At 43.2% G+C, this 27,928-nt stretch overlaps 1 protein-coding gene across 4 annotated transcripts in view; it reads left to right on the forward strand.

Moving 5' to 3' along the window:
* The window catches only part of LOC124133952, a 130,725-nt gene that overhangs the window by 82,899 nt on the left and 19,898 nt on the right, over window positions 1-27,928 (forward strand). For all 4 annotated transcript variants that reach the window (XM_046498555.2, XM_046498556.2, XM_048397694.1 and 1 more), the window contains 6 exons: window positions 10,156-10,261; window positions 10,573-11,955; window positions 13,888-14,030; window positions 15,260-15,370; window positions 16,187-16,288; window positions 22,181-22,286. In XM_046498555.2, coding sequence (XP_046354511.2) covers window positions 10,171-10,261; window positions 10,573-11,955; window positions 13,888-14,030; window positions 15,260-15,370; window positions 16,187-16,288; window positions 22,181-22,286 — 1,936 coding nt within the window. In that variant the 5' untranslated portion in view covers window positions 10,156-10,170. The remainder of the gene's footprint in view (window positions 1-10,155; window positions 10,262-10,572; window positions 11,956-13,887; window positions 14,031-15,259; window positions 15,371-16,186; window positions 16,289-22,180; window positions 22,287-27,928) is intronic.

Raw genomic sequence — 27,928 nt, forward strand, 5'->3', positions numbered from 1 at the left:
CCGGCTGCGTCATACCAAAAGACGTTAAAAGGTGGAAGTTGTTGTTACCCTGTCTGGTGTTCGACATTTAGTGGCTAAAATAAGGACTGGTCGGCTCCGAGTCAGTATACTCTGAGTGGGATATTCATGTTAAACTGCGGCATGTGGGATATTGATGGTAAACTGCGGCATGGTATCTCAGTGAGCTAGCACTATAAATCGGCATCAGTCCGGACTAGTGTGCGCACACACACACACAAACACGTGGATGCACCTCGCAATATAAGTGCAATAATCTTGGACGCAACGTTAAACCCCATTTCACCTCACCCCGGCCCATTCTCTCCCTCGCTCACTCACTCACTCACTCACGCACCCGCTCTCTTACTGAAGTGAAGCAACTGGAGTGACAACTAGTCTTGTTAATTTCTGTTTAGTATTTATCCAGGAATTATATTATTCTATTTCTTTATTGACGTAAGAGAGAAACACGCGACAACGTTATTTTTTGAAAATTTATCCTATTTCTAAAATCAATTTAAAACCTGTCGTATCTGCATTTATCTTATGATTACGTATTACCACAGATGTAATTTATAGCTGAGATAATTTGTAGTTAAGGAAAAGGATTAATAACACTGGGAGACTTTTTAGAAATGTCAGGAAATCCTGCAGCTTTCACCACCACGTCACAGCATTATAAAACGTCTCAGCCAGCCCACTCAGGAATGTCATCGCTGACCTCGCGTCATCAATCACACACGTCAAGCCACGTCCGTCTCATATAGGTCAGTGTCGTCATGCGTACACACTCCACAGCAGGAGGGGAACTAGACTTTGTTGAAGTCTACAAGGAAATAATTATTAGTTTCAATCATAATTTCTAGATGTCAATAATGAGAACAAGTTGTCCCTCTAAGAGACCAGAGTCCCCATATCTAGACTTTCCTATTGGGAGGATAGAATTTCTACACATCCATGGATTTTTCTTTAGTATAGCATTGGAGCAAGGCTAGAGGGTAATCTGTGGCATGTGTTTACCTTATGACTCTTCTTATAAGGTCACGAAAGGTGAATTTTGATAACATCCCTCCTGGATTACTGAGAGCTTCCAAGATACCGTTATCCATTGTCTTCTGCCCAAGCTACTGTCTGTATTAGACTAACATTTAGTACCAGAAATAAAATTATCTTATTTCAAATATATGCAAAATGGTTCCCAGAACAATGAACTAGAGCTGAGGCAATCGAGACAAATTCATTCTGGATTGGATTCGTTTTTTTTAATTTATTCTCTAAAGTCTAGGAGACCGACAATGTCCATAGATATTACTTTTTAACTCCCAAGTATGAAGGATCTCATGAAATTATCACTGCAATGTCACTCGATGAGATGAACTTGACATCTGTGCTGAGAAAGAGATTAATGACTTTGCCACAATAGTTTTGTTGGGCAGTGACGTATTGGGTATTGACCATTATTGATACACAATGCACAGGGTAATCGAGAATGCAAGGCCTCTTGAAGCATGCCAATAATAATATGATTATGTGTGTTCGTTTTAAGTATGTATATATATAACATATATTTAATACACTTATTCAACCCGTGAAAATCCGGGTAATAACGGGATACGGTGGCCTTGCTAACTTGGTTGATGGATGTCATGGTATCCCAGTTGCGTAGATGGATGCTCGTGATGTAAATCACTGGATTGTCTGGACCAGACTCGATTATTGACAGACCGCCGTCCTATTGCTTGAATATTGCTGAGTGCAGCGTTAAACAAAACACAAACAAACAAACAAACAAACAATACACTTCTTCAGTGTTCACATGAAGGGACAAGACATAGTCCTGAAACGTTTTCAAAGGATACAGAAGTTGTCTTCGCGTTCACCCGGGTTCAACTCCCCATATGGGTACAATGTCTGAAGCCCATTTCTGGTGTCCCCCGCCGTGGTATTGCTGGAATATTGCTAAAAACGACGGAAAACCAAACTCAATCACTCACTCACTCACTATATAACCAGGATTGCTGAAGAGTCATGGCGCTATTCTGTAGTTTCTCATGCGACATCGCCGTGGGGAAAAAACAATCGTTCAATGGACAATATAACTTCAACGTGAACGGACATAACCATGTAACAACTGCATCCTTTTGTTGGTGATTGAGCTTGGATCGTGACATGGTGCCAATGCACTTCCTCACAATCATCGTCAAAGTCAATTTGTAACCAGGTTTTTGATTGGCTACATACATCTTTTCATCCACAGGCTGCAACTGGCAATCCGCGGGATCAAAGACCGCATAGAGACAAGTTATTTAGACAAATACCTGAAAAACTTGTCTTGATGAAAATGATGGGTTTGTTTTTTGCTTTTAAAGCTGAACCCATAGTGACAACTGGTTGATAGTTTGATTAAACTTTGTTGGTATCGTCTTGTCTCTGAGAACAAAGAGAAGAAAAAATCGGTTCAGTCGTAATTTCATTGACATACGCGATCAGAGATGCGATTCATATTGATTACAATAGAAGTCTTCATCTGGTTTCGAGAAATCGTTGAGAAAAACTAAAACAGAAACCTTTTGGAAATAATTATTCAGCTTGACGTGCAACATCTTAAAAATATATCTCAGTATCAGACATCCTTTTGTGGTGACGAACGAATCTAAGTTCGGCCTCGAATTTCTAGAGGACCGCCTCTGCGAACGAGAGAACACTTCTTTCTTAAACTCTCCAGATAGGAAATGTCAAATATTGTTTGTCACTTTGAAGAACTTGCGAAATACCGAGTTCAGTTGAGGTTTCAAGATCATTCAAGCAAATGTGGAATATTTTTTCGACAAACGACCGTTGCGAGGCTACATCCCGTTGTGTTACGTTGCGCCCCATGAGTTACCTGCTAATCGTTGGTTGGGACTCATATTGTCCCAACCCGTGAAGTTCCGGGGTAGAATGGGTATTCAGCAACCCATACTTGCTGTAAAAGGCGACTCTGCTTGTCGTAAGAGGCGACTAACGGGATCGGGTGGTGAGGCTCGCTGACTGGGTTGATGCATGTCATCGTATCCCAATTACGTGGATCGATGCTCATGATGTCAATCACTGGATTGTCTAGTCCAGACCCGATTATTTACAGACCGCCGTCATATAGCTGGAATATTGCTGCATGCGGCGTTAAACAACAATCCAAACCAAACAAACCTAACTTATGATCATCGGATTGTCCGCACCATGGCAGCTCTCTTTTGTTCAATGTTAATGTCCCCGACCTATGTCCTTTTGGATCTTCTTTGGAACTGCCAAGCCAGGGTACAAGGTGGAATGATGTACAAAACACGCTTTAAACCCTACTCGCTCACTTAGTATATGCCTGAAATAAAGGTACATGTATTTTCTACTTGTCTGTCTAGTCGCGACATTCGAGTTCCAGTTTTTGACCAGTTTCTACTGTAACGCCAATGAACGTGTTTAAACACTCAAAATACCCATTTGCCCTGTTTCTTTGCAACAAGACACAGACATATGTTATACCCCCTTCCCTTAGGTGCAAATGTTAAGGACAATGCATGTTAAGGGGAAATTAGACTGGCTTCCCATCTTAGGCTTAAGGCTATCAAGCACAGGTGGGCTTCAGACTGACATCAACGGTATGTGCTCAGTTCAACAAGGGTTCATGTAGATCAGTGAGCATTTGTGTTAATTCATTTGTTTTCTGGCGATGGCGTGACTGTGTTGTATCAGGGCTGTCAAGGTTAGACAACACTGGTAACGCTAACAGTCGATTCGTTTTGTGTTAAATTTGAGCAAAAATCAATACGAATGCAAGAGAAGTTGCCATGTTTCGAACCGACATGCATATTCATCGGGCAATAACCATTGTTTTCTATTACCCGGAGTTGTTTGGGAATATTTTGGTATGTTCCTATTGGTTAATGCTATCTATTGGCCTGGAGCTGTGGGAGTATGTCCCAGGTCTCGAGGTCTATTGGCCGACTGTGCTCTATTAGCCCAATCCTGCTTCAGCTACGGGCAAAACACCTGCTTATTCCAAGCTGTTTTGCCCAAAGTGGCTTCATGAAAATAATTACGTACTGTCATTCTTACAGCATTGTTCCTGGAAATCGTGTTCGAGTGCTGCATGTTTGAGTGCGCTTGTTCTATAAAGCGGTTTCTGGCAAAGGCTTAAACTGGCCAGCTACTCGCCACATCTCTACTTTCCCTGACTAGATTCATGTATTGCAGCTATTGATTATGCTTGTCCCCGAGGACAAATATGCTTTTTGAAGCATTTCACCAGGGATATTTAGTGGACACATTTTCAATACTTGTGGCTTCAGGAGACTGAGCAAATGTGTTCATTGTTGACAGGTTCCAGATGAGTGTGGAATTTGGACAGTGTTGTGTTATTTTGCACAGAGATAGCGAGTTTCTTTCCTAAGGTGATGGGTAGCCCTGTTGGTAACGCGTTAGCTTCTCAGGCACAACGCCCAGGTTCACTTCTACCAGTCAGAGACCTTTTGGTGTCTACTTGGACTTGCAATTGGTTACAGTGTGAGATGCAGATGTACCAACATTACAAGTTTTTCATCTCAGTGTGTAGCATATAACTATTGGTATAGTTTATGTTTACATCCACTTCCACATCCACATCCACAACCGCAACCGCAACCGCAACCACAACCACAACTACATCAACAACCACATCAACAACCACTTCCACAACCACATCCACAACCACAACCACTTCCACATCCACAGAAGCCAAATCCACAAGTCATCCCGCACGTATATAAAATTGCTGAAGCGGCTATAAGCAATATTTATTCTTTCATTCCACATCCACACGAGGCGGTGGAGTAGCCTCGTGGTTAAAGCGTTCGCTCGTCACACTGAAGACCCGGGTTCGATTCCCCACATGGGTACAATGTGTGAAGGCCATTTCTGGTGTCCCCAGCCATGATATTGTTTGAATATTGCAAATGCGGCAAAAAACAGGAGCGGTTAGCTTGTTATGAACATTGAAGCCTAAACCAATGGATCATCCACAGCAATTCCAAATGATTTGTGTGACAGAATGTAAAATGATTTTACTTGTATGAGCTAACTTCAGTAGAAAGGCATGAATCACTCCGTACAATTCACCAAAGTGGTAAACGTCTGAGACCTGCCACACTTTGTGTTCCCTCCCACATTGAGCTGAAACGCCCTGATATAACTGGAATACTGTTCGAAACGACGTTTAACCCTACTCACTCATTCACTTACTTACTTCACGACTTGGTACCAGGATCCTATGGTATCAAACTTGATGTGAGGTGAAATGGCTTATAACGTCGTGTCGCGTATTTATTCACTGAATATCGACGTACATACACGTATGTATGTGCATGCGCGCGTTTTTTGTTGTTGAGAGTCCCATCCCATTGAGATACCATGACGCAGTTTTAACACGAATAACCAACTCAGACACATTACTGACACCGAGTCGTCCAGCCCCTGCAACGCCGAACGCCAGGTCTCCGGGCAGACGCTCTTTTCACAAGACTACGGAGGCGGAGAAAGGACCATCCACATCCTCTTTTAATGACATTTCAGGATAGCAATGAACAAGATGCATGGGGTTTAGCTAGTTGTAGGCTCATGGAGACATCGCCTGGATGTGTGTTTTTACCTGTGTTTACTCAATCAAGCCTACATTTGTGGCTGGATGACAGCTGTTGGGAAGGTGTGCCATGTGACGGTCATAAATGTCAGTTTACCTGAATCTGACACGGAAGGGGGTACTAAATGTATTCCGCCATTCCTGGCGCAATGTTGATCCTCCATCTATTTCTGTTGGATGTGGATCCTACTGACCTTTGGACCCGTGAAGATTCCGGGGTAGAATAGGTCTTCAGCAACCCATGCTTGCCGTAAAAGGTGACTATGCTTGTCGTAAAAGGCGACTAACGGGATCGGGTGGTCAGGCTCGCTGACTTGGTTGATGCATGTCATCGATCCCAATTGCGTGGATCGATGCTCATAATATCAATCACTGGATTGTCTGGTCCAGACTCGATTATTTACAGAAACCGCCGTCATATAGCTGGAATATTGCAGAGTGCGGCGTTAAACAACCAACCAACCAACCAACCAACCAACCTATTGACCTTTGACATGCACGTTCCAGTAATGTTCGGTGTGTGATGACACCAGAGAAGAATAAGTGAGTACGGTTTAACGCCGCTTTTAGCAATATTCCAGCAATTTCACGGCGGGGCCGGGGACACCAGAAATGGGCTTCACACATTGTACCCATGTCGGGAATCGAACCCGGGTCTTCGGCGTGACGAACGAACGCTTTAGCCACTGGGCTACCCGACCGCCAAGAGAAGAATAAGACAGGCTTACTTATGCATTTATGAATAAGGAACCTGAGTATATATCTCACAGCATGGTGAATGCAGTTTTGAAATGCGGTATCTTAAAGATACGTCTTTGGAAAACATTGTGATCGACTTCTGAGACCACGGTTACCGCTAAAGGTCATTTCTTCCTTCGCAGCATGCCTCCTCGTGATCTGTACGTGACGTCACAGGGTTTGCCACTGCGCATGTGCTGTTTACTGTTGACATGCAGGCGACGGTACACCGCTGTAATAGCTACCATGATGGGATAGTCTCGTCAGAGGCGTTCGGAAATGTCAAAAGGCAACTTCAAAGGGTAGTTGTTAACTGGCGCTTTAGTCGAGTGTGTGAAAGCATCAAGCAGCGACAGTTAATATGCTGTGGGGGATCTTCCGAGTGGATGCAGCCCTGATGAACTTGTAACTTGGCTTTGGTCTTTTGTTTTACTTCGTATCGCTAAATGGGATACAGCATAAACGTTTCAACTGTTTCGGACTTTTATCTTAGGTCACAGTGACATGGTTGTGATTATAGGCCTGATCTATGGCCCCAACTCTGATTTATACAGCGGAGTAAATATGCCGTTCATATCTTTCCCGGCTTTAGATTGGATCTGGAATTGTTTTCACTGTGTAAATCTAGGCGAAGGCATATATTCTTCAAGGTGTCAAATGAGTTTTGGGGGGAACGCTGATCAATCGTCTAAGCGCCCTAATTCGGTTTGCAGAGTTACGTCCCTTAAGCGTTCCAGAGGGCGGTCGGGAAGCCTAGTGGTTAAAGCGTTCGCTCGTCACGCCGAACGCCCGGGTTCGATTCCCGACATGGGTACAATGTGTGAAGCCCATTTATGGTGTCCCCGTCGTGATATTGCTGGAATATTGTTAAAAGCGGCTTAAAACCATACTCACTCACTAAGCGTGCCAGAGACCTCTGATCGCGGGTTCGAATCACAAATTCGTGCGGATGTTTCTAGGTTTGTCAGCACCATTTCCGTGCTCGTGTGTTTCACCTAAGGTTGCAAACACCTGAGTCCTGCAACACTTCGAGCTTTCCTCCGGCATCAAGCTGGAACGCCGTGATATAACTGCAATACTGTTAAGAGCGGCGCTGTAACTAAACCCAATTCAGTCACTCAGTGTGATGTGTTGATGTGAAGGAGATCTGGATAGCGTTGAAGGATGACATCTTATGTTACCGTTATTTGACCTGTTGCATCACAACAAAATTGAGCTATTTTCAAAAATGCAGTATTACAGCTAGCCTAGTGGTAAAGAGTTTGTATCGTCTCGCAGAGGTGTCAGTTTCGATTCCGCACAAGGCTACGATGTATGAAGCCAAATCGTGCTATCTTCTGTCGTGGTATCGCTAGGATATTGTAACACATCACAGACCTGATGTTTGCATGTATTTTGTGGTCATTGGAGAATGTTAACTTTCATTCAGTAATACAACCACGCGTTGTCGTCTGGTCGGGTGTACCCGGATCCGCCTATCCCAGATCCGCCTATCCCAGATCCGCCTTGATTTGTCAGTACTATACGTGCTCGTTGGATTTTCTGTTTTGGTTGACACGCTAATGTAACCCAAATACTTCAGAACGGCGAATAATCTCATTTTATCACCATACAAAAAACATCTCACTTGATCTCAATACAATGTACCCCTACATTGGAAACATACGCGCATGTGCACTTTATGATAAAGCAACACTAATGGTCAGATAAAGGACACATAACACCAGGCTAAGATAAACAGCTTGTCACACTCGAGACAATGCGTAAGTTCAACAGGATTCTCATAGATATAACTCTGATACGTATGTGCATCAACGGTCTAGATAGTCCGACGACCTATACGTGTTTGGACGACATTCCTCTGTCCCCATGAACATCCGGGTTAGAATAGGTCTTCAGCAACCCTTCTTGTCGTAAGAGGCGACCATGCTTGCTGTAAGAGGCGACCAACGGGATCGGTTGGTTAGTCTCGTTGACTTGGTTGATGCATGTCATCGTATCCTAACTGTATTGGTCTAAGATCATGATGTCAATCACAGGATTGTCTGGTCCAGAGGAGATTATTTTCAGACCGCTGTCGGGGGGCACGGGTGGCCCAGTCGTCTAAGGCGCCGCGATTCGCTGTGCAGAGTTGCGTCCCTTGGGCACGCCAGAAACCTATGGTTGTAGGTTCGAATCCCGGTTCGCCACGCGATTATGTTTCTAGGTTTGTCAGCACCATACCCGTGCTCGTGGGTTTCATCGAAGTGGTAAACGTCGGAGACCTGCATCACTTCGGGCTTTCCTCCCACATTAAGCTGACACGCCGCGATATAACTGGAATAATGTTAAAAGCGGCGTTAAACCCAACTCACTCACTCACTCACTCAGACCGCTGTCGTATAGCTGGAATATTGCTGAATGCGACGTTAAACAACCACCAAACAGACAAAAAACATTCCCCTGGTTCTTTGTAGAGACAATTGAACTATTATGCCGAGTAGGTACCGACCTTTGTGGAATATTTTACTGCCACACACGATCCATCAGGATAAGATCGAATGAACTGGCAAATATTATCAGTATTGTATCAACTGTAATGAAAACGTATTCATTTATTTGTACGTCACCAGCTGTTGCGTGTTTTCAATAAATGTTGAAATGGTGAAAGTAGGTTAAAACACACGCGGGAAATGTAATAATGATACTTATCATGTGATGCAGTGGCATCGAACAGCAGGAGTCATCATATCCATACAGCTATGTACATGTAATTATGTAGTGGGAAACAGAGTGTGTCACTGCTGGTGGTCTCGTGGGTTTAGCTGGGGGGTCTCGTGGTTTTAGCTGGTGGTTTTAGCTGGTGGGTCTCGTGGTTTTAGCTGGTGGGTCTCGTGGTTTTAGCTGGTGGGTCTCGTGGTTTTTTGCTGATGGGTGTCGTGGTTTTGGCTGGTAGGTTTAGTTGGCGATAGGTGCGTAGGTTTAGTTTGCAATGGGTGCACGGATTCAGTTTGAAATCAATGAGGTTTTTGAATACATGACATTTTTTTAATGGATAGCAACAGTTACTTCTTTTATTCTTTGTTAAGACGTTTCCGAGCGACTTCTTCTTGCACGACGTTTCAATCGTCTTCGTTCAGACGTGTTTTACTGTCAACGACGTTTCAGAGCTACGTCTTCTTGCAAGAAGTAGCTCCGAAACCTTCTGACAAAGAATCAATGAAGTTGCTATCCATAAAAAGTGTCATATATTCAAAAACCTTCCAACTTCTAAATGCCCATCAAAGACTTCAATGAGGTTTTGGTTGCGATGGGCGGGCAAAGTAATCAAAACATTGTATTCTTTGCTTGTTAGATGGTCTGTGGTCAAACGTTAGCTCGCCTCGCCGAAATCGTTAATTAACAGGCCTTGAGATGGGCGGAGTGTTGCTGAAATGTCGTTGAAGTCTTACTGCAAAATTCACTTAGTCATTTCGCCGTTTGTTTTCGATTTTACAAATTTCGCCGTTTTGTCTTCGATTTCGGCAACACTCTACCCATTGAAAGTCGTCTGAGTCCTTGTGTACTACTCGTGAGTGACTCTAATCTTTCTTGAGTTCATGATTAAAAATAACCTTTAAAAAATTTGTTAATGTTATCAACACTGGATAGGTGTGATAGGGTCTTAATAGCTACACTACAGCTTGTTATCAATGAAAGACACATTTACCTGTTGTCTGTGTGAATATTGTATCTTTACAAAAGTAGCTGTTTGACAGTATTAATTACTCTTTTCTTCTATTTTACAGAATCGAGCCGGTGCGATGGAAGCGTGTATACTGTTTGTGTTGGCGGCTGTGATTGGTCAATCGCTGTGCCAGTTACAAAATCAACCAATCAACGGACAAGTTGGAAGTAAGTGTACCTTGTTTGCTGAACATGTAGTTAGGTCGTGAGACTGAAATTGTGGAGGAAAGCATACGAAGCAGAGATTATCAGTATTGACGAGACGTGGTGTCTGCAAGATTTAGAAGCATCCGTGTGACAGTGTCTTCATTAATTCATGTTTATTTCCAGAGACAGTTCTTCCCACTCTCTTGTCAATACGCAATCTCAGACGAGCTCAATTTATAGACGAGATTCAATCATTTCCACCTTGTATTTGGTTTCTAAAAGATTTCAGATGAAATTTTAAGTTCTCACGTAATTCGTTTCGTGCATTTCAGATCAGAACGGAAATTATTTAAATGTCAATGGTGGAAACGCTGGTAACCAAGGCAACCAATGGAATAACGCCCCACGACTTCAGGGTCAGCAGCAGCAGCAGAACCTCGTGAAACAGTTTAATCAGAACGTGGACCAGTTTGCTCAACAGAACTTGGCAGGGGCTGCCGCACGGCCCCAGAACAACAATAACAACAACAGGAACTTCAACAACATTAATAACCAACTACCAATTAATACAGGGGTAATTGGAGCGCAAGTAGCAGGAAATAACCCGAATCTTGGAAATGTTCCAAATGTAGCATCCAATCAGAATCAGTTTAATGCAGGCCAGGGTGTTCAAGGTAACAACGCGCCTGGGGCACTTGGGTCAGTTGTCCAACCAGGATCCAGCAACATTCAGGCTCGAGTACAGAACGAGGCTCATGTAAATCAGCCTCAAGCTGTCGTCAATGGTGCTCAAGGTCAGCAGGTGAACCAGCCAAACCAGTTCAATCAACAAAATCAAGCTAATCAGCCGAATCAGGTCAATCAGTTGAATGCAGGTAATCAAGGTAATCAAGCCAATCAGCCGGCTCAGGGTAATTCTCAGGTCAGGGAAGAGGTCAATGTCCCTGCTGTGCAAACAGAAGCTCCACATGTGCAGCAAGACACCGGTGCTGGTCAAGGTCAAAGTGACAGAAGAGCAGACACCATAGCAGAGGATGACAGACAGAGGTCAGCAAGGTTGGAACGACCGGTAGAGACCATAAATGACAACAACCAAAATGGTGTCAATGGAGATCAAAGAGGCGTAATCAAAAACGTGGCTGATGGCGTTAATCAAAACAACAACCCACAGCCTAACACCTTCAACGCCAACAATAACGCCGGTGGAGCAGGATATCAAAACTTCAATGGCGGGGGCGTCAACATGAACGATCAGGGCCGCAACTACCAGCATCAGCAACGTGAAATAGGGGGCATCAGACTGACATGGGACTGGAGCGACTTCGCCATCACCTTCGACGACTATGGCGGGGCGGAGATGAAGGTGAGGCGCGCCCCGCACTCCACCACAGGGGAACCCTGGCCGTTACCCCAATACTACGTCAAGAAAGAGAAGAGGGTCTATAAACTGGACAAGGACCTGTTTACGTTCAAGGTGATCGGAGAGACTTGTGACATCATTCAGGAGGCCGTCGAGAGGTACCGTACGCGGGTTCTCGAGGATGCTGTGGAGGACATGTACGACAATCTACAGAACGCCCCCGGCACCAACATCGACGACCCGGCTTTGAAGTACGACAAGGACATGTACACGAAGGCTCACGTCATCGCTAAAGTTGACATCAAGATTCGAAAGCCGTGCCAGAAGTTCCCGTCGGTAGACTCCGATGAATCTTGTAAGTTTCATATTTTCAATATTAAACTATACATCTAACCAGTAATATGACAAGGTAACAATCACAGCGAGTCTTCGGGAGTGATTGAGTATAAATTTACGCCACTTTTGGCAATATTCCAGTAATATCACGGCATGGACAACAAAAATGGACTTCACACATTGTACCCATTGGGAATCGAACCCGGGCCTTTTTCGTGATGAGCGAACGCTTTAAACCGCTAGGCTCCACGTCCGTCTTAAAGAACGTCTGTGATTTTTTACGTTGTCACTCGTCAGTGTTATTCGAATATGCTAGGAATCTTTTGAATGCTAATCTAGGCGTGTTGGCGGCGTATTGAAGTAAGGCCTCGCTCACAAATCCTAAAGCCTTCCATCGCGGTTGTCACGTTTTTTTATGATTTTGCTAAAGCGTTAGAAATGTTTTTCGACCTCTTGTGGCCAAGTTCAAGAATTAGAGGGGTTGTGTTGAGTCCGGCTTGATTATTTCAGCATACCCTTCTGTCACAAAATAATCCCGGCGTTCTTCGTGTTTCATTTCCAACTCAGTTGGTGATACGCACAGGGGGCTTGAGACTTCAAACATCGGGGTCCCGCTACAGCCCAATCAGTGTTTGGGGAAAATATCAAAGAGCTTGACACGAGAATGTCATATTTGTAGTAGTTCCGTTTGGCGGCATAAGGCATCCAGCTGTAATAGGATAGGGCACCAGGCGCAGTGATATAATAACCCTTCACATAATATGTGAATGCGCAGTCCTGTAAGGATAGTCCCTCGGAAACGGAATGAAATTAGCACGTGCGTCGAGTGCAGTAAACACATCCGCGGAGGGTTATGGAATTGTGATCAATCGGTTTGATAGATGATCTGTTCTGAATATTTCTGCTCTTTTGTTTGTTAAGAAGGAGATTGTTTTTCTGATATCTAAGGCATGACGACGCTATTAAGTTTTGCGATCATCGCGTTCTATGATGTGTCAGAACTCAGTGACTCAAAACTTAATACTTTATTGATTTTCTTTGGATTCTTCTTTGTAATACGTTCTTAGTCGAAATGATAATTTGATATACGCAGTTGTTTGGGGATCGATGTAACATATCAAAAGATAGTTAGGGAGGGCTCGCAGGGTCTGAAGCATATAGGCTCGCAACTCACCATGTGGGGTGATTTCCGTCCGCCTCATTCCTAGTGGATACCAAGGGGCGGTCGGGTAACCTAGTGGTAAAAGCGTTCGCTCGTCACGCCGAAGACCCGGGTTCGATTCCCCACATGGGTACAATGTATGAAGCCCATTTCTGGTGTCCCTCGCCGTGATATTGCTGGAATATTGCTAAAAGCGGCGTAAAAATACTCACTCACTCACTCACTCACTCACTAGTGGATACCAACCGTACGCTCACACATATCTTGGTATCCGTCAACGGTTACACTCCTGGGTACCCTACCCATTGTATCCGTCACTAGACACCTCCTCGGATGCCAAGTCTTTTATAATCCGGGTACCCGTTACGGATACAGTTTGGATACCACCTTACTAAGGCTTCGGAGTCGGTATCAGATAGTTGAGTGTATCCGCTAAGAGATACCCAGATGCATTTCGGGTAAGTATCCGGTGGCAACCACCCCTTTTGGTGCTCCGTAGTAACCCATCATTGTCTGAAGTCTAAATGGGTGATCGGATGGTTACATGGCCAGACCCCGAGGGCTCTAAGGGCAATACAACAGCATTCTTCCTTGCCCGGACGGCATAATTTACAGGCGTGGTAAAACTGGAATAATCGGACCACGGCGTTATAACGAAGATTAATTTTACTCTTTCCCAATAAACAGTGAGAAATATATCTACTACCTATAATAAGGTGTTGGGACTTTCTATAATTATGTATTGTCGTTCTAACAAGACATCCAGATAACGAAATATATTTGTTTCAGATGATCTGGTTGTGAAGAAGGCACGAGCATTCATCTGGGCCAATGAGGTTTGGGGAGCATTGCGAGGCCTGGAGACGTTTAGTCACATTGTTTGGCGGGGACTAGATGGCGAGGACCCGGATGACCGAGCCAAAAATGCCAATGTAAATATTATAATAACTAATGTTGTACACCTTTTTACTTATTTCTTTTAATAGAGAAATTGATTTTTAATACATCAATGCATTTTTCTTTGTTTGTTACAAGTCGAAGCCACGAGGAACACGTTATAGTCCTCACTCGTCAAGTCAAGGGTTTGGCTCAGTTCACACATTTGTGGCGCCATCTGTCTTGATATTGGTGGAATATTACAAGTAGCGTAAAACACCACTCCAAACGTATGAAGCAAAGACGTTAATTTGTATGAAGGCTTCAGGACCAGGGGGCACGGGTGGCCCAGTCGTCTAAGGCGCCGCGATTCGCTGTGCAGAGTTGCGTCCCTTGGGCACGCCAGAAACCTATGATTGTGGGTTCGAATGCCGGTTCGCCCCGATTATGTTTCTAGGTTTGTCAGCACCATACCCGTGCTCGTGGGTTTCACCGAAGTGGTAAACGTCTGAGACGTGCATCACTTGGAATACTGGAATACTGTTAAAAGCGGCGTTAAACCAAACTCACTCACTCACTCACTCACTCCAGGACCATGTGCACAACCGTATACACACAGCAAGTGCGAACATTATAGTATACATAAATACATAAAGCACATAACTACAAACAAATGGACGATGTCAGTTCATTACAACCTCGTCCCGAACACCTGGTGTTATCACTGATTTTCAGTTGTCCATTCATATAATTTTCACAGCTAATAAACGTTCATTATTTTTACCCAAAACTCACTTGAGGGTATTTGTGCAAGAATATTCCCTAAAGCTTCCCGGTAGATATATGTTTCTCAGAAGTATCATGATATAACATTTATACTAAGTTTTCCTACAATAATTAGATCCACATCAAGTGCTTTTATGACTTATCATGGTGTAATATTTATACATCATTTCATATAATTATAGTTTAGCAAGTAATACTTATCAACAGGTAAAATGCATATATAAAATATCAGTAGTTTCAGTTATAGGTTTTTAGATAAATGCTAGCCAAAGGTAATGGGAGCGCATACTATTCAATAAGACAAGAGTAATGTCTACATAGTTTAATAGATTTGAAGCATTTATCTAAAACTGAAATGATGTATAAATATTACACCATGATAAGTCATAAAAGCACTTGATGTGGATCTAATTATTGTAGGAAAACTTAGTATAAATGTTATATCATGATAGAAGTATGAAATATCCTCATTGCATGTGCCACGACCTTCTTATTTCAGTTGTTCGTGAAGGAGACGGTGATCAGCGACTACCCAAGGTTCCCCCATAGGGGGATTCTCGTCGACTCTTCCAGACATTTCTTCTTCAAAGAGACAATATTTGATATTTTGGTAAGAAAACACCATTTTTAACTTTCAAGTAAAGACAGAAGTATATTCTACACTATCATAATGAAACCACCCCATGAAGTGTCTCTCTCTGACTTGTGACCTGTGACCTTTTATGATGAAGAACGTGGTACTTCCCGTAGTCAAATCATATTCCTTGTTGTACTGACCCGGATGCAGAGCATATTATGGAGTAATAATGACCATATACCTACTTTCTTGACAACATCTAAAACGTGATCGTCCGAACTGATCAATATCACAATAGGCTATATTTCAAAGCACCTCGGCAAACATTTAGTCTCTGAAAAGAAAACAATTTCAAAATTTATTCTTAAATTGCGTTATGAGACACATCAGAAAGGAACCGTGGGAATCTTGTCATTTTGAGACCTAATACTGAAGAAATCAGATCTAAAATGCACGACGCAAATTTCATGAGAACATAATTTTTCATCTGAAATCTTTCAGAAAGCCATGAAGAATGTGTGTGTATTTCCATGGGATTTGGGGATAATTTGTATTGCAGGGCTGCATATGGGACTACGAGTATAATTTTGTAACAAAATAGTGTTGAATAAATCTAGCTGTACTATCAAGTAAATTGCGTTATTTAGGCCATCAGTTGTTGGATTGTCTGATCATGTGTGAGCACGTCGCCAGGTGTCCTGATATTGCTTAGAATTATTGACTCACGCTACCCGCCATCAGTAAGGCCATCAGTAAGGCCATCTGCAACGCCATCTGCAACGCTATCTGCAACGCTATCTGCAACGATAAGATGCTTGGCTTTTATTGTTCTGTATCTCTGTTCTGCAGGATGGGATGGAGCAGAACAAGATGAATGTTCTGCACTGGCACATCATCGACGACCAGTCCTTCCCCTACCAGAGTGAAGTCTTCCCCGAACTCAGCCGCAAGGTACTGCTGTCTCTACTTCTTGTACACTGCCATATACATGGATCCTATTTCACACAGCGATCGCGACCGTGAAGATCAGGGGTAGAATAGGTCTTCAGCAACACCATGCTTGCCGTAAAAGGCGACATTGCTTGTCGTAAGAAGCGACTAACGGGATCTGCTGGTCAGGCTTGCTGACTTGGTTGATGCATGTCATCGTATCCCAATTGTGTGGATCGATGCTCATGATATCAATCACTGGATTGTCTGGTCCAGACTCGATTATTTGCAGACCGCTGTCATATAGCTGGAATAGTGCTGAGTGCGGCGTTAAACAACAAACAAACAAAGGATGTGGTAAGTGTATATTAAACCATGGGAGGGATAGATAGTCGTAGCGGTACCATCGTTTTGTGAATTAGGACACAGGGTATATGAGTGTCAGAAATCGATGTTCATGTGTTCCGATCCCAGATTTGCCCTGGTTATGTTTCTGGGTTTGTCAGCACCATATCCGTGCTTTTAGGTTTCTCCAAGATGGTAAATGTTTGAAACCTGCACCATGTCGGACTTTTCACCCATCCAAGCTGACGATGTCCTTTGCATGATGTTTAGAATTGTCTTTTCATGGGTGGTCTAGTGGTGTACGGTGCATCAACTAGGTGTGCATAGTTAGTGTTCCTTAATACTTATCCCAGAAGGGGGTAGGGTAGTTAAAACGTTCGCTGGTCACGTCGACATCTTCCCGAGGCAAGGGAGTTAACTGACTACAGAAGTCCAGTTTTCACCCTTGCCGAACTAGACTGGAATTAGGGAGTTATATTTTGGCTGGACTAACGAATCTATGCATAGTGCAATCAAAATCGCGAAATAAAATCGACATCCTATCCTTAAACTGCCGCGCAGATCTCGGTCGATTGCAGCATTTGCAAAACATGTATACAGACAACTTAGCGTCTACAGATATGTTCCAAATCTTTTCATGTTTCTTATCAAGGTGCTGACATGATTTGATGAACTTTGCGAAGTATGACCTGTTTTATTACATTACATCTTGATTATTGATCGACGCCATTTTATTTGAAGCAAATGCAAGTGATATGAGAGAGGGAATTTGATTGGTTAATAGGAGAGACATAGAAAGAACATAGCACATATTAGCCATTGGTGGCGCTACGATCGAGCCTGGATATATTCCACCCTAGTTCGGCAAGGGTGGAAACTGGACTTTTACAGTCAGTGAATTCCCTTGTCTCGGGAAGATGCACGCCGAATGCCAGGGTTCAAGTATCCACATGGGTACAATGCGCGAAGCCAATTTCTGCTGTCCTTCTGGATTCCATCGTAAATCATTGATTTGTCTTCAGACCATTTCAGTTCTCGGGGCTTTAGGGTAGCCTTTTGGTTTTCTCATCACTCCCAAACTTAGTTCGATTCCCATACTGGTGAAAGTCATCTCTTGTGTTCCCCGAGTGATTTTGCTTGAATATTGCTAAAAGCGGCGTAAAACCATACTCACTCACTCCTTATCCCCAGTTGAATATCTATGTCCTGTGTCACTTATGTATTATTTAGACCCATGTTAATCCGGACAGCCAGGATATAACTGAAATAATTTCCGAATGGTTATTAACCCCAACTCACTCAACCATGATGCTCTTGAGCTTCAGGTATAATCGTCATCGGGTTTGCGCTAATTAAAACCTTACTGAATATGATTCATTTTCCATCCCCCAGAACAGTTATAAGTGGACCCACCCAATCACCAACTCAATTTTTCACCCATTTCCTAACAACAAATTCTCTCCCAGTAACGCGGCGTTACTGTTTCCAATCTCATTTCCTAGTCGCATCTGTACAACAATACGTCTAGAACACCCATTCATAAAGAGTGAAGCGGTGTAAAATTTCATCTCCGTTTCCTGTTTCGTTTTTTATCCAAGTTTCGATTGTGAATGTTTTAGTTAGCTCCGTACCGGATTTAGATTGATCTTCTATGGAAGTCCAAACTCGCCATTTTGTTAAACGAGCTGTCTAAGATTGATGTCTATGTTTTTTCTTTGCTGGCTTAAGATATTTTTGCCCGGTAGAGGGCGTGACTTTGATTGATTTATGCCTAGTGAAATGAGCACCATTCCCTAATCAGCTGACTTGAAGTCTTGTTTGTTAAACATGGCGGTGGAGACCTCATTATGTCGTTCGTTACCGTTCGTTTTAGCAGATCCGGATTCAACATTCTGACGGTTTTTGTACATGGGACTTTTCAAGATAGGGGGAATTAGTCTTAAAACGCCAAGCCCAACACAAACAGCTCTCAGATAAAAAAAAATCCCAGTACTTTGGAGAAAAAATATTTTCGAGAGATTAAAAGAAATGTCAGTTCAGTGAGTTTGGCTTGAAACATTCTGACTAGCATGTGGTCATAAGACTAGAAAAGGGGATGTTTTAAAAGCACGTTCACCAAACCATTGTTTCTTTTGCGTGTGACGTATGTAAATAAAGAATGTGAGCAAAAACGATGATAGTTTTTTCAACCACATTCTACAAACTTGTTTTCGTGGTGCAGTTGTTACTCCTGTCCAGGGTAGGTACAATGCTATTGACGCGGTGACCCAAAACACTAGAAATGACTGACTGATACAAATAACATATTTACACTTAAACATAACAAAAAATATTTGCACATAGGCTGTGATCGTGGGTTCGAATCCCGGTTCGCCCCAATTATGTTACTAGGTTTGTCAGCACCATACCATGCTCGTTGCTTTCACCAAAGTGGTAAACGTCTGAGACCACATGAGGCTTTCCTCCCACATTAAGTTGACACGCTGTGAAAAAACTGGAATACTGTTCAAAGCTGCTTTAAACCCAACTTACTCATTCACGAACTCGTACATTGGGTCTTCGGTTTGTTCAGTGGACTGAGGCTCGGAGTTGCGTCCCTTAAAAGTCCGTCAGCCCTCGTTCGTGGGTTTCGCCATAGTGGGCAACGTCTTAGACTTTCATCACTTCAGGCTTTCTGCCAGCATTCAACTGTTCAGGTGAAATACTGTTAGACGCAGCCGTAAACCCTGATCCAGCCTGGCCTATGGGCAGTGTTCATGTCGTGTGAAATATCGACAGACGTTTTATGATGTTACTTGTCGCCAGCATGGACACTGTTACTAAATATACTTTTGTTTCATGTTCAAGCGGCGTCAGACCATGACATGAGGTTCCAAACAACAGAATATTTACATAGAATTTCTTGATCAATAGGTTTCGATTATATAATTATACTACTCAAAAAATGTAAAGGACGCCCGATTCTTCCATAGTACTATACTTAATCTGTCATGACAGACTAGTAAGTGAGTGAGTATGGTTTTACGCCGCTTTTTAGCAATATTCCAGCAATATCACAGCGGGGGAACCAGAAATTGGCTTCACACACATTGTTCCCATGTCGGGAATCGAACCCGGGTCTTCGGCGTGACGGGGGCGGTCGGGTAGCCTAGTGGTTAAAGCGTTCGCTCGTCACGCCGAAGACCTGGGTTCGATTCCCGACATGAGTACAATGTGTGAAGCCCATTTCTGGTGTCCCCCGCCGTGATATTGCTGGAATATTGCTAAAAGCTTAAACCATACTTACTCTCTCTCTCTCTCTCTCACTGCGGCGTGACGAGCGATGTTTTAACCAATAGGCTACCCGACCGCCACCATGACAGACTAACTAGTGATTAGAAAGAATCGGGTGTCCTTGGCCTTTTTGGTGGCATAAATATATTTTTGATTGGATATCGGAGTTTGAGACGTGACTGTTTAACGCATAACAATTGGCCAGGAAAGGATGGTTACACAACCTCACAGAATGAATGATTGACTTGACTCCACGACGCCACAGCAATCACGTCTTTTTCCCTAAAACCATTTTGTAGTGTTTTCCTTATCTGGATACGACAACAGAAGTGGAAAATACAAACAAAGAACAACGCTATGTAATCACTGAAACTCAGTAAGAAAATGATGAAAATACGGTCTTAATTTCCGTCTTCAAAAACAATGATCTCCGAATCAGAGAAGAAACCAAAAAATATTTTAAAAAGTTAAACTAACACCCGTTGTCATCAATGGTTTGCGTGACTTATTCATTGATGTTCACTGCTAATTTCGCCCTTTGGAATCTGTTCCAGCGGATAATCAAAAGTGGTCATTTTCTGACCTTGACCTTATGTTTGGGTTGGGGTTGTGAAACATACCACTGCCAAGGCCATATATCCTGTTCAGACCAAACGTCTAACGCGCAATTACTGAAACAATACTTGAAAAGTAAATCAGGGCACATAAAGACGGACGTTTTCCTGAGCTTGTTGACCGATTAATCCATGCTTACGTCAGCTGTTTTATGTACATCTGCGTATGTTTCTTTTAAACCACAACAAGGGCGGCCTCGAAACAAGAGAAAAGTATCGAGAACGTCCGTAAATTAACTGGGTCAAATTAGATCGTGTTGAAATTGAATCTCTCCCATGAGGTCTGCTTTGCTCGTAGTGACGTCGACATCCATCACGACATCACTCCATTGCTGCGACGTGGTGACGTTAGGGGCAATCAGTTTGATCACATGGGACCGTTTATTTCGCAAAAACAATCTCTACCTAGGGGTGAATAGAAAACAAAGATGTTAATGCAAGATATACATGGCAAATTGCCCCCAACCAAATTCCAGCCCCCATAAAACAAATAAGTCGGTCAAATTACCGTTGGTCCTGAAATAAAAGAGGCAAAACCCTTTCTAATCGTAATATTTATTAAATTTAAAGCAGAATTCATTGTGTGATTCGGACAAGGCATAAGCTTGTATCAAGGAATCACAGGTTATCAAATATAGATGATATGAGGTGTTTTACAGGACGTAAAATTGAAACGTGTGCTGAGGCGATCAGGAGCCTAGTTTGTTCGCTCCTCACGCCGAAGGCCAGGGTTCGAACCCCCACATGGGTGCATTTTCTGGTGTCACCCGCAGTGATATTGCTGGAATGTTGCTTAAAACGGCGTAAGACTATACTCACTAAAACGTGTATCCAACGTAAAATAATGTTGTTGTTTCTGGAATAAGTCCTGTGGAGGAATGTATTTTCAACAGGCGTTCTTTTAAATGTGTTGGCGAAAGAGTTTAACTAGGAAATGCCCGGATGTCCCGTCTCTGTACATGTTTTCCGAGGCGGCCATTACAGTGAATCTCCATTATGTTGAGTGATTGGATTTTTTTTTTCTTTCATGTTGAACCACGACAAGCTGGGCAGAATGAGCCCCGTGTTAAGTACGCCATTTCCTTGACACGCGCCATTTCTACACCTTATAAAATTTGATAACCTTCTCGCCCGGAGCCCCCAACCCCTTAAGACCTTTGTAAAAATTGTTTTAATCACTTGAGGTGTTGTTGGATAATGCAGCGAAATGGGCTCATCTCCATTTGAAGAAATGTGTCTCCGTTTTTAATCTCCTCGGATGGTTTAGCCTCAACCCAGAAACACAAGGTGATATTTCCCAGTGGATGGACATTGGCCTTCCCTAAGCCATCAGCTGTTGGTACCGCTAACGTTAGTCCTGTTTTATGACGTGAGCTGTTTGTTCATCCAGACTTGTACTTCTTTCATGCTTTTGTGGAAAACGGTCTCAGACCATGCAATTGACTTCAACTGTTTTTCAACGCCAATCCCAGACAAGTCTATCACGGAATCGATACCAAAATTATTGCCAGTAGTTACCACGTAGGTTAAGTGTTTGGCCAGTAATTGGATTCTATTGTGTCTCATTGTGTTGTGTTGAGTTGATTGCTGGCCGTAACACGATCATGCAGGCAGTTCCAGACTCTGTTCTCATTTGTTTTTGTTATCTTGCTAAATATTTGTTATTCGTTTTTGTTTTCAGGGTGCGTTCCATCCAACTTTTGTATACACCCAGAAGGACATTGCGGAAATTATCGACTATGCCCGATTCCGAGGAATTCGAGTAATGCCCGAGTTTGACACACCAGGTAGGTCTTTGGGTTGCGTTTTAGCTAATATACCTGCACCTGGAACGATTATATGAAGAAACGAGTAAAAATAAGAAGAGTGAATCAATGAATGACTGGCGAGATGTTTCGGGTTTGTTTTATGCTGTTCTGTTAAGAAGGATCACCACGGCATCGTGCTTGATTTAGAAGGATCGCCATGACATGTTTAAGAAGCTTATTACCAGAAGGGTCAAATTGACATGTCAGTAATGTCACGCGAAGATCTGCCGAGGTCCTGTTACTGACGCATGAAGTTCCGATTGACGCAGCTAACGTGGACCAGCCGAGGGAAAAAGATAGGTCCTTCCGGAATACATCGAGAAGGTCCGAGGACGTCCACTGTGGCGATTACGGTCTAAAGATATACGAGATGATGCGATGTGTGCGGACAGACACTGCACTCATGATACCACAAGGGAGTCGCGAGCTATAACTGAATGCTATGCTTCCACAAGAGCATTGAGCACAGATCGGATCATGTCGGTTTAATTACTCCTGTTCACTAAGCGTTTGACAATGACAGATCGGCTTGACTTTCTTCACCTCGGATTTGACCGGCAGGCACTGTGGTCAGCTGGTGTATGTCCTATGTGACCAATGGAAGATGACCACATGATTGATAAATGCACTTTTCATCGGAGGTCATGCTATAATATCGGCAGTAAAGTTTTATACACTCTTCCGGGCAATTAACAGCTTAAACATTACCCGGGCAACCACCATTATACGACCTCATCTAGGAAATAAAAAGTCGAACTTGACGCGCACCTGTTTTGTCCGTTAGGTGGGTTCAAGTAATGTTAGGACATCACGTTCACTTTTATTAAGGACGTGATGTACTAATACAGACAGAACATCATGTCCAATCTTGGTACATATTCGATATATTGCATGTGTTTCTAATTGAAAAATTGTTCTGTGTTATTTTATCTGAGTAAACAATGATAATTGTTCAGCGCTGAGTAGTATTAATAATTCCACAAATTCTTTTGTAAAGGAAGTGCTTTCTCACATGGAGCATTGTATCGTCTCCAAGTGTGGCACCGTACTTAACTCCCATATCTCGTTAGAGCTTGTCTTAAATGGATTATTCTCGTATGCAGAAGATAAATTTTAATTTAAGGCTTTAACTGCAGAGGGAAAGCGCTGGTGCATCCTTCAGTGACAACGGCAGTTAGCTAGCCTTGCTCTAAGGCCGTACTGAATGATAAGTCCATGGGTGTACAGTAATTCTATCATTATTATAGACTTGTCTCGATAAGCGGACAGTATGCAAGTCTTGGGGACAACTTGTTCTTGTCATTTATATAATCTTGAAATTATGATTTAAACTATCATTTTGGCCTTAGAGACTTGTGCAAGGCTAGCAGTGGGCGTATAACTGCTCTCGCGATAATAAATTTCACTCTAAAGTGTACAGGCGTCATCGTCGGCATGACAACGAATTCTCATTTCCCCACGTTCCTGTTCTTGTGTCATTTCAATCCATGTAGCACTGTAGTCGTCATAGCTCGCCCCCACAAAGATTCCTTGTTAACATAGCTGCCAAGCAAACAGTGCTGCTCGGTCGGTCGGCTGGTTCTTTTACGCCACACACAGCAATATTCCAGCTGTATGACGGCGGTCTGTAAATAATCGACTCTGGACCAGACATTCCAGTGGCTGATATCATGAGCATCGATCCACGCGATTGGGATCGATGACATGCATCAACCAAGTCAGCGAGTCTGACCACCCAATCCCGTCAGTCGCCTCTTACGACAATCATGGTCGCCTTTTACGGCAAGCATGGTGTTGCTGAAGAGCTATCTACCCCGGACCTTCACGGGTCGTGCTGCTCGGAAGAGGCGAACTCAAGGATCGGTGACTTTGTTAATAGCGTGTCATAATGCCCCGTCAGCCTGGATCGTTACACTATCAATCACTGGATTGTCTGGTCCCGACTCGATTATTTACAGGCCGATGTCAAATAGCTGGACTAATGCTGAGTGCGGCGTTAAACAGAAAACAAACACATCACAGGTCGACGGTGTACACGTTGTCAAGTGTCGCCCAACACACCCCTTATACTTAAAGTGCTGGATGTAATGGTGCAACTTATGAGATTATTGTATTAACTCATTTTACTTTATTAAAGTTTGTATCGTAGTAATATATGTTACACAAAAGAAATAATGATGCTTTACCATCATTAATGCGAATGGTCACGTAACCCAGTGGCTTACACGTGCAATTTCCCAGCTCGCGGTGCAGAATTGCGTCCTTTTATCGTGTCAGTATCCGCTGATGAGAGTCCGATTTCCAGATTCGCCCATGATAATACAAGGTTAGTCAGCACTTCTGAAGAAAAAGTAATTTACAAATCAAGGCGAAATAAAATCCCTAAGTACCCACAAAATTCTAATGTATGACTTCGTGAACATGTGTTTTTGTAGTATTTGCTCGAACTGGGTCGATGTTCCTGGTGGTAGACGACGGGAGTCCAAGAGTTTTATGGTAAGCCCAGTGGCATTTGACAGTGCTGAGTCAACTACAGGGGTCATGTTTGGGCCAGGACATGTTGCGAAACGAACGTACGTCTTGAACGTTACTTTTTCTTTGCTTCTCGCCAGCAATCTATGCGCTTGTGCACATCAGGCGTCGTTCAAAATTAACATATCGGTTTTAGTTTCAACAATATCAGTTAATGCGCTTTCGTGTCACTGGGTTTTCTGGTTTCTGTACAGGCCATGGCAGGAGCACTGCTATGCGATGTCAGGCAACAAACAAATACTTACTTTTTTATGCAATCTGTGTTGGTGTCGGGTCCTACCGTTAGGGCAGGACATGCTTACCCTTTCCGCGGACGCCTGGTGTGAGCTCTCATAGTCAGAGGTCCATTCATATACTACTCGGGCGGTCGGGTAGCCTAGTGGTTAAAGCGTTCGCTCATTACGCAGAAGACCCGGGTTCGAATTCCGACATGGGTACAATGTGTGAAGCCCATTTCTGGTGTCCCCCGCCGTGATATTGCTGGAATATTGCTTAAAGCGGCGTAAAACAATACTCACTCACTCATATACTACTCAAAAGAAGTTAAAGAACACCCAATTCTTTCATATTACTATAGTTAATCTCACATGCCAAGACAGATTAACTAAAGTAATATGAAAGAATCGGGTGTTCTTTAACTTCTTTTGAGTAGTATATAATGTTCACCTTTTCGGTCCCAACTGGTTATTCTCTGGTGTGGACCATTTGTATTTATGAATCGCTATCAAGTAGTAATGATACAGGTGTTCAAGAAAAGGTGTGCCTATCCTGCCCAACCGGTAGTACTGTCACAAACACACGCAAAGGCAAGTCAATTGTTCACCTGAAAAAACGAGGACGTTGAATTCAAGTAAAAAAGGGAATTACAACGGACAATCATTTTCGTCACTGATGCATCAAATTTGGAAATGTCCTCCACATGACGACCATAAAACGTTTTGAAAGCTTAAACTTGGCAGTGAATGTTGTCCCCCGATCAAAGAATGTTTGAGCGAGAGTCGTATAACGCTCTTTGAAATATTCGTCGAAAGATGGCCGATGATCCTCTGTACTTTTCACCGATTGTAAACTGACTCGCCATGATATGACTGGCAGCAATATTGCTAAAAGCTGCGTTGAACCATACCACCACCAGCCGTCCGTAGTCGTGGGCTGAACACCAGACAATACGATAATTGATAGTTTTCTGACAGGACATTAAAAGCATTTTAATGCATACAATAGCATGATCATTATCGTCTTTACCATATTACCCTAAATTCGAACAGACCAATTCATCCACCGTCATGTAGCTATGTGGAACCCCTGTATATTTGCAGGAGTACGTCCGCCAGTTGAGGCACAGCTGAAATTTTTTCTAAGCCTCTCCGGGGCGGTCGGGTAGCCTAGTGGTTAAAGCGTTCGCTCGACACGCCGAAGACCCGGGTTCGATTCCCGACATGGGTATAATGTGTGAAGCTCATTTCTGGTGTCCCCCGCCGTGATATTGCTGGAATATTGCTAAAAGCGGCATAAAACCATACTCACTCACTCACTCACTCTAAGCCTCTCCCGTTTTGGAATTTTCTGATCATGAATAGGTTATACCACAAGTGTCACGTGAGACACTCCGCATGACATTGTCTGCAGTCCCTGATTTATACTGTCGTATGTGATTGCTAATTAGTTTGAGAAGAAATGGCTACCGGGTTGTTTGTTCAATATATTTACTTTCAATTTAGGCTGTCAAACTTCCAAAGTAGACCTACTTCTTGGAACTAGTTACTTCGTCTACAACTTGTTACCTCGTATAAAACTACTTATCCAAATCAGTAATGAGAAACAGGTTTCTGAAATGGGCTGCTGCGGTATCCGAGACGCGAGTGTGCGTATGCTCATTCTGTAACAGCTACGTTTCTAATGCTATACGTTGTTCCTTATATTAACCCAGCTCGCATTTTTGTAATTTTAGAACAAAGTCAATGGATCTTCTCCAGTTCCTTTAAACGGATTGTGTCTTCTCGGTCGCCTGTCTTACAAATATATATCAAATACAGCCCATGCAAGTCTATAATGTTTGGCAAGTCTAGATCACTGCAGTATCATGAAAATGAAGAGATTCACTGGGCTCCTTTTTATTATATTTTTATTAAGATAACTGAACAACTGTTTTTTTCTCTACGATACATTCATTTCAGAGACTAGGTGTTAGTCTATCTTCTCGGTAGACAGTAAACAATTTGTTGACGTCACCTCTTTGTGACCTCAGCGGAAGTGATTACCAGTTGACATGCGGTATTGAGTGTACATGATAAGGGAAGCACGTCGTTCACCCCGATATTACGCTACAGGCTTGTCTACCGTCACTGGGGTTATGAAAAACTCGCCTGTTATCAATATGTACCAGGGCAGGCCACGCCACGCGGTTTTATGGACAAACATGTTACCAAACGGTTATACAGATTGCATCGGGGTTATAAAAGAAGATTATCTGGTCTCGTAACCGCCGTGTGCTAACCTTTTGCGGCCTGGTGAAAAAAGTCGATGAGACGTTTATGAAGTTGTCTGTCTCCGAGCCAGGACGCTGAGTCTGCAGATAGACCTGCAGACCATCGACAGATTGTCACATGGGGGTGATCAGTCATCTTTCAGACGCACACTGCGTCATCTGCATGGAGATAGCAGAGAGCAGATTTATGTCAACGCTGCATTGGAGGGAAAGGAAAAATGAAATAAACAGTTTTGCTCCAAGGACGTACTTAAAAAAACCCTGGGGGCACGGGTAGCCCAGTCGTCTGAGGTGCCGCGATTCGCTGTGCAGAGTTGCGTCCCTTGGGCACGCCAGAAACCTATGATTGTGGGTTCGAATCCCGGTTCGCCCCGATTATGTTTCTAGGTTTGTCAGCACCATACCCGTGCTCGTGGGTTTCACCGAAGTGGTAAACGTCCAAGACCTGCATCACTTCGGGCTTTCCTCCCACATTAAGCTGACACGCCACGATATAAGTTGATGAGTTCGACTGCCAAATTCTCCTTGATTACCATCCATAGTTTGTCAGCGGCCGATTTAAATAAAATTGTTTAGGTCTTCCATATGCGTCACTTCCGGA

The sequence above is a fragment of the Haliotis rufescens genome, unplaced genomic scaffold (genome assembly GCF_023055435.1).
Source record: "Haliotis rufescens isolate VD_foot unplaced genomic scaffold, xgHalRufe1.0.p SCAF_17, whole genome shotgun sequence".
Lineage (NCBI taxonomy): Eukaryota > Metazoa > Mollusca > Gastropoda > Lepetellida > Haliotidae > Haliotis > Haliotis rufescens.